The sequence below is a fragment of the Salvelinus alpinus genome, chromosome 25, assembly GCF_045679555.1.
Source record: "Salvelinus alpinus chromosome 25, SLU_Salpinus.1, whole genome shotgun sequence".
Taxonomy (NCBI): Eukaryota; Metazoa; Chordata; class Actinopteri; order Salmoniformes; family Salmonidae; genus Salvelinus; species Salvelinus alpinus.
The window spans coordinates 41430444-41437943 of record NC_092110.1 but is presented as its reverse complement, the minus strand read 5'-3'; the positions used below and the strand labels follow the sequence as shown (position 1 = coordinate 41437943).

At 48.9% G+C, this 7500-nt stretch overlaps 1 protein-coding gene across 4 annotated transcripts in view; it reads right to left on the bottom strand.

Annotated features, from left to right (window-relative positions):
• The window catches only part of trim9 (tripartite motif containing 9), a 119387-nt gene that overhangs the window by 5185 nt on the left and 106702 nt on the right, over positions 1-7500 (bottom strand). For all 4 annotated transcript variants that reach the window (XM_071366807.1, XM_071366808.1, XM_071366809.1 and 1 more), the window contains 2 exons: positions 2638-2941; positions 913-1075 (listed from right to left, as the gene is read on the bottom strand). In XM_071366807.1, the coding sequence (XP_071222908.1) occupies positions 913-1075; positions 2638-2941 (467 nt within the window). The remainder of the gene's footprint in view (positions 1-912; positions 1076-2637; positions 2942-7500) is intronic.

The following is a 7500-nucleotide window of genomic DNA, read 5'->3' as shown; positions in this document are numbered from 1 at the left end:
TAATGGTGTTTCTACGTTGGGGCTACCTGGTTGGTGTAGCGATGTTTCTACGTTGGGGCTACCTGGTTGGTGTAATGGTGTTTCTACGTTGGGGCTACCTGGTTGGTGTAATGGTGTTTCTACGTTGGGGCTACCTGGTTGGTAAAACGTTGTTTATACGTTGGGGCTACCTGGTTGGTAAAACGTTGTTTCTACGTTGGGGCTACCTGGTTGGTAAAACATTGTTTATATGTTGGGGCTACCTGGTTGGTAAAACGTTGTTTGTACATTGGGGCTACCTTGTTAGTAAAACGTTGTTTCTACGTTGGGGCTACCTGGTTGGTAAAACATTGTTTCTACGTTGGGGCTACCTGGTTGGTAAAACGTTGTTTCTACGTTGGGGCTACCTGGTTGGTAAAACGTTGTTTATACGTTGGGGCTACCTGGTTGGTAAAACGTTGTTTATACGTTGGGGCTACCTGGTTGGTGTAACGGTGTTTCTACGTTAAGGCTACCTGGTTGGTAAAACGTTGTTTATACGTTGGGGCTACCTGGTTGGTAAAACGTTGTTTGTACGTTGGGGCTACCTGGTTGGTAAAACGTTGTTTGTACATTGTCGATATAGTTGTTCAGTGGCTGGTGCTACACTGGTTGGTAAAACATTGTTTCCACGTCGGGGCTACCAGGTTATTGTAACGTCTTTTTTTTAACGTTGGTGCTACCTGGTTGGTATTAACAGTAGTTGTATGTTGTGGCGACATTACCTCAACATTAGAACAACAGTGTTTCTACTTTTGGGCTACCTGGTTGGTAAAACGTTGTTTATACGTTGGGGCTACCTGGCGGGTAATGGTATAGAGCTATTTCTACGTTGGGGCTGTAACATTGTTTCTACGTTGGGACTGTAACGTTTCTACGTTGTTTCTAGGTTACCTGTACGTTGCGGTTTAGGCTGACAGCAGGGTAGTAGAGCCCCTCGATGCCTTCGAAGGCCACAGGACCCTGCTGTTCGTCGTTGATGAGGAAGATGAGGATCCCTCTGGTGAAGTCTAACAACACTCCTACTGTAGCCTCTTCACTGACGCCCCCGTCCGTCCTGAAGAGACACAGAAACACAGGGGTAAGGTCCAACACACACACTATACACTGAGCAACAATACACACGCACCACAGGAGGTTGGTGGCACCTTAATTGGGGAGGATGGGCTCTGGTAATGACTGGAGTGGAATTAAAATAAAAAAAGTACACTTTTTATTTCACCTTTATTTAACCAGGAAGGCCAGTTGAGAACAAGTTCTTATTTACAACTGCGACCTGGCCAAGATAAAGCAAAGCAGTGCAACACAAACAACAACACAGAATTATACATGCAAACATACAGTCAATAATACAGTAGAAAAAGTATATATACAGTGTGTGGAAATGGCGTGAGGAGGTAAGGCAATAAATAGGCCAATAGTAGGGAAGTAATTACAGTTTAGCAAATTAACACTGGAGTGATAGATGTGCAGATGATGATGTGCAAGTAGAAATACTGGTGTGCAAAAGAGCAAAAAAGTAAATAATAACAATATGGGGATGAGGTAGGTAGATGAGTAGGCTATTTACAAATGGGCTATGTACAGCTGCTCAGATAGCTGATGCTTAAAGTTAGTGAGGGAGATATAAGCCTCCAACTTCAGCGATTTTTGCAATTCGTTTCAGTCATTGGAATGGTATCAAATACATCAAACACGTGGTTTCCGTGGTTTCCAGGTCTTTGATGCCGTTCCGTTTGCTCCGTTCCGGCCATTATTATGAGCCGTCCTCCCCTCAGCAGCCTCCTCTGGCAACACATTTCCCATTTGGGCATCTACTACCTTATTTTATATTTCACATGCTAAGTATGCACTGATTCACTGATTTACATGTAAAACACACGATAGCTCCCATTGAGAGACACGGAGACCCAGTGGCTAAGTTGTCGCTCCATTTCTATTACCCGTTGGTGTGTGAGTTGTTGTGTGTACCAGGTGACATACCTGTTGGTGTGTGAGTTGTGTGTGTACCAGGTGATGTGAGAGGACATACCTGTTAGTGTGTGAGTTGCGTGTGTACCAGGTGACATACCTGTTGGTGTGTGAGTTACGTGTGTACCAGGTGACATACCTGTTGGTGTGTGAGTTGTGTGTGTACCAGGTGATGTGAGAGGACATACCTGTTAGTGTGTGAGTTGCGTGTGTACCAGGTGATGTACCTGTTGGTGTGTGAGTTACCTGTGTACCAGGTGACATACCTGTTGGTGTGTGAGTTGTGTGTGTACCAGGTGATGTGAGAGGACATACCTGTTAGTGTGTGAGTTGCGTGTGTACCAGGTGACATACCTGTTGGTGTGTGAGTTACGTGTGTACCAGGTGACATACCTGTTGGTGTGTGAGTTGTGTGTGTACCAGGTGATGTGAGAGGACATACCTGTTAGTGTGTGAGTTGTTGTGTGTACCAGGTGACATACCTGTTGGTGTGTGAGTTACGTGTGTACCAGGTGACATACCTGTTGGTGTGTGAGTTGTGTGTGTACCAGGTGATGTGAGAGGACATACCTGTTAGTGTGTGAGTTGCGTGTGTACCAGGTGATGTACCTGTTGGTGTGTGAGTTACGTGTGTACCAGGTGACATACCTGTTGGTGTGTGAGTTGTTGTGCATGAACCAGGAGCGGTTGTTGTCCACATACATTGCCCAGGCCTTGTCGTCCTTTCCCAGCATCACATCCTTCAGCACGTCAACCCGAGCAACCCCGAACGCAGGGTCCGGGTGGTTGTCATAGCGATCCACCGTGATCTCCCAGTAGTGCACACCGCGGGAGAAGCCGGAGTTACCCATGACCACCCTGTCGTCGTAGCTGTTGCACGTCACCGTCAGGTTGTCGTTGGAGAGGATGATGTCAGGGTGGGCCGACGCGGGGTCAAAAGTGAACCAGGCAACTGTAGAATGTACACACACACACACACGCACGCACACACACACACACACACACACACACACACACACACACACACACACACACACACACACACACACACACACACACACACACACACACACACACGCACACACACACACACACACGCACACACACACACACACGCACACAGGTTCTTCCATCATAAGGTATCGTCAGTGTGATCAGAGTGAAAACATGTAACAGAGGACAAGAGGCTAGCTAGGTGGTGGTCTAGTCTGAGGTAAGTGACTCCTATGTTACTGGTGACTATGATGTAGCCAGAGGGGTACACTACAAAGTAGAATCAATGAACTAGCCAGCTAACTTTGATAAGCATCCAGAAATAACTCTTGATTTCCTGGTTCATTAAGGCGGCTGATCACACACAGTAGATATAATGGTTGTTGAAGTCAATTAGGCCATTGACCATTTCAAGGTTATCTTTCTAAAAAAAAACTAAAACGTCTCAGAATATTCAAACAAGTTAACTGGCTAACTCCTTGATTTTGTTTTGTAGTTATAGTCCTTAAGGTCCCAAATCTGGCACGACAACAGTTGGCCAAACAGCAAAAAAAAGATCTGGGACCAGGCAACAGTAGTATGACGTATCATCAATGACCAACATGAAGACAAACATTTAACACTTGAGTGTTACCAGAATATATGACTTCTATCCTGACTGATACTCTAGAGCGGGGTTTCCCAAACTCAGTCCTGGGCCCCCTCTGGGTACAAGTTTTGATTTTTGCCCCAGCACACCACAGCTGATTCAAATAATCAAAGCTTGATGATGATTTGGTTCCTGGAGAACTACCCTCCACTAGGTTTTAACTCCAACCCTGTTCCTGGGGAACTACCCTCCCCTAGGTTTTAACTCCAACCCTGTTCCTGGAGAACTACCCTCCCCTAGGTTTTAACTCCAACCCTGTTCCTGGAGAATTACCCTCCACTAGGTTTCCACTCCAACCCTGTTCCTGGGGAACTACCCTCCCCTAGGTTTTAACTTCAACCCTGTTCCTGGAGAACTACCCTCCACTAGGTTTCCACTCCAACCCTGCTCCTGGGGAACTACCCTCCCCTAGGTTTCCACTCCAACCCTGTTCCTGGAGAACTACCCTCCACTAGGTTTCCACTCCAACCCTGTTCCTGGAGAACTACCCTCCACTAGGTTTCCACTCCAACCCTGTTCCTGGAGAACTACCCTCCACTAGGTTTCCACTCCAACCCTGTTCCTGGTGAACTACCCTCCACTAGGTTTTACCTCCAACCCTGTTCCTGGAGAACTACCCTCCACTAGGTTTCCACTCCAACCCTGTTCCTGGGGAACTACCCTCCCCTAGGTTTCCACTCCAACCCTGTTCCTGGAGAACTACCCTCCACTAGGTTTCCACTCCAACCCTGTTCCTGGAGAACTACCCTCCACTAGGTTTCCACTCCAACCCTGTTCCTGGAGAACTACCCTCCACTAGGTTTCCACTCCAACCCTGTTCCTGGAGAACTACCCTCCACTAGGTTTCCACTCCAACCCTGTTCCTGGAGAACTACCCTCCCCTAGGTTTCCACTCCAACCCTGTTCCTGGGGAACTACCCTCCTCTAGGTTTCCACTCCAACCCTGTTCCTGGAGAACTACCCTCCAATAGGTTTCCACTCCAACCCTGTTCCAGGAGAACTACCCTCCACTAGGTTTCCACTCCAACCCTGTTCCTGGAGAACTACCCTCCCCTAGGTTTTACCTCCAACCCTGTTCCTGGAGAACTACCCTCCACTAGGTTTCCACTCCAACCCTGTTCCTGGAGAACTACCCTCCTCTAGGTTTCCACTCCAACCCTGTTCCTGGAGAACTACCCTCCAATAGGTTTCCACTCCAACCCTGTTCCTGGAGAACTACCCTCCTCTAGGTTTCCACTCCAACCCTGTTCCTGGAGAACTACCCTCCAATAGGTTTCCACTCCAACCCTGTTCCAGGAGAACTACCCTCCACTAGGTTTCCACTCCAACCCTGTTCCTGGAGAACTACCCTCCCCTAGGTTTTACCTCCAACCCTGTTCCTGGAGAACTACCCTCCACTAGGTTTCCACTCCAACCCTGTTCCTGGAGAACTACCCTCCACTAGGTTTCCACTCCAACCCTGTTTCTGGGGAACTACCCTCCACTAGGTTTCCACTCCAACCCTGTTCCTGGAGAACTACCCTCCACTAGGTTTTTACCTCCAACCCTGTTCCTGGAGAACTACCCTCCACTAGGTTTCCACTCCAACCCTGTTCCTGGAGAACTACCCTCCACTAGGTTTCCACCCCAACCCTGTTTCTGGGGAACTACCCTCCAGTAGGTTTCCACTCCAACCCTGTTCCTGGAGAACTACCCTCCACTAGGTTTCCACTCCAACCCTGTTCCTGGGGAACTACCCTCCTCTAGGTTTCCACTCCAACCCTGTTCCTGGAGAACTACCCTCCAATAGGTTTCCACTCCAACCCTGTTCCTGGAGAACTACCCTCCACTAGGTTTCCACTCCAACCCTGTTCCTGGAGAACTACCCTCCACAAGGTTTCCACTCCAACCCTGTTCCTGGAGAACTACCCTCCACTAGGTTTCCACTCCAACCCTGTTCCTGGAGAACTACCCTCCACTAGGTTTCCACTCCAACCCTGTTCCTGGAGAACTACCCTCCACTAGGTTTTACCTCCAACCCTGTTTCTGGGAAACTACCCTCCACTAGGTTTTACCTCCAACCCTGTTCCAGGAGAACTACCCTCCACTAGGTTTCCACTCCAACCCTGTTCCTGGAGAACTACCCTCCACTAGGTTTCCACTCCAACCCTGTTTCTGGGGAACTACCCTCCACTAGGTTTCCACTCCAACCCTGTTCCTGGAGAACTACCCTCCACTAGGTTTCCACTCCAACCCTGTTCCAGGAGAACTGCCCTCCACTAGGTTTCCACTCCAACCCTGTTCCTGGAGAACTACCCTCCACTAGGTTTCCACTCCAACCCTGTTCCTGGAGAACTACCCTCCACTAGGTTTCCACTCCAACCCTGTTCCTGGAGAACTACCCTCCACTAGGTTTCCATTCCAACCCTGTTCCTGGAGAACTACCCTCCACTAGGTTTCCACACCAACCCTGTTCCTGGAGAACTACCCTCCACTAGGTTTTACCTCCAACCCTGTTCCTGGAGAACTACCCTCCACTAGGTAGAGACCTGCTGTAAACCTAGTCTAGCTCCAGGAACAGGGTTGGAGTGAAAACCTACAGGAGTCTAGCTCCAGTAACAGGGTTGGAGTGAAAACCTACAGTAAACCTACAGGAGTCTAGCTCCAGTAACAGGGTTGGAGTGAAAACCTACAGGAGTCTAGCTCCAGTAACAGGGTTGGAGTGAAAACCTACAGGAGTATAGCTCTAGGAACAGGGTTGGAGTGAAAACCTACAGGAGTCTAGCTCCAGTAACAGGGTTGGAGTGAAAACCTACAGGAGTCTAGCTCCAGTAACAGGGTTGGAGTGAAAACCTACAGGAGTCTAGCTCCAGTAACAGGGTTGGAGTGAAAACCTGCAGGAGTCTAGCTCCAGGAACAGGGTTGGAGTGAAAACCTACAGGAGTCTAGCTCCAGGAACAGGGTTGGAGTGAAAACCTGCAGGAGTCTAGCTCCAGGAACAGGGTTGGAGTGAAAACCTGCAGGAGTCTAGCTCCAGGAACAGGGTTGGAGTGAAAACCTACAGGAGTCTAGCTCCAGGAACAGGGTTGGAGTGAAAACCTACAGGAGTCTAGCTCTAGGAACAGGGTTGGAGTGAAAACCTACAGTAAACCTACAGGAGTCTAGCTCCAGGAACAGGGTTGGAGTGAAAACCTGCAGGAGTCTAGCTCCAGGAACAGGGTTGGAGTGAAAACCTACAGGAGTCTAGCTCCAGGAACAGGGTTGGAGTGAAAACCTACAGGAGTCTAGCTCCAGGAACAGGGTTGGAGTGAAAACCTGCAGGAGTCTAGCTCCAGGAACAGGGTTGGAGTGAAAACCTGCAGGAGTCTAGCTCCAGGAACAGGGTTGGAGTGAAAACCTACAGGAGTCTAGCTCCAGGAACAGGGTTGGAGTGAAAACCTACAGGAGTCTAGCTCCAGGAACAGGGTTGGAGTGAAAACCTACAGGTGTCTAGCTCCAGGAACAGGGTTGGAGTGAAAACCTACAGGAGTCTAGCTCCAGTAACAGGGTTGGAGTGAAAACCTGCAGGAGTCTAGCTCCAGTAACAGGGTTGGAGTGAAAACCTACAGTAAACCTACAGGAGTCTAGCTCCAGTAACAGGGTTGGAGTGAAAACCTACAGGAGTCTAGCTCCAGTAACAGGGTTGGAGTGAAAACCTACAGGAGTCTAGCTCCAGTAACAGGGTTGGAGTGAAAACCTACAGGAGTCTAGCTCCAGTAACAGGGTTAGAGTGAAAACCTACAGGAGTCTAGCTCCAGTAACAGGGTTGGAGTGAAAACCTGCAGGAGTCTAGCTCCAGTAACAGGGTTGGAGTGAAAACCTACAGTAAACCTACAGGAGTCTAGCTCCAG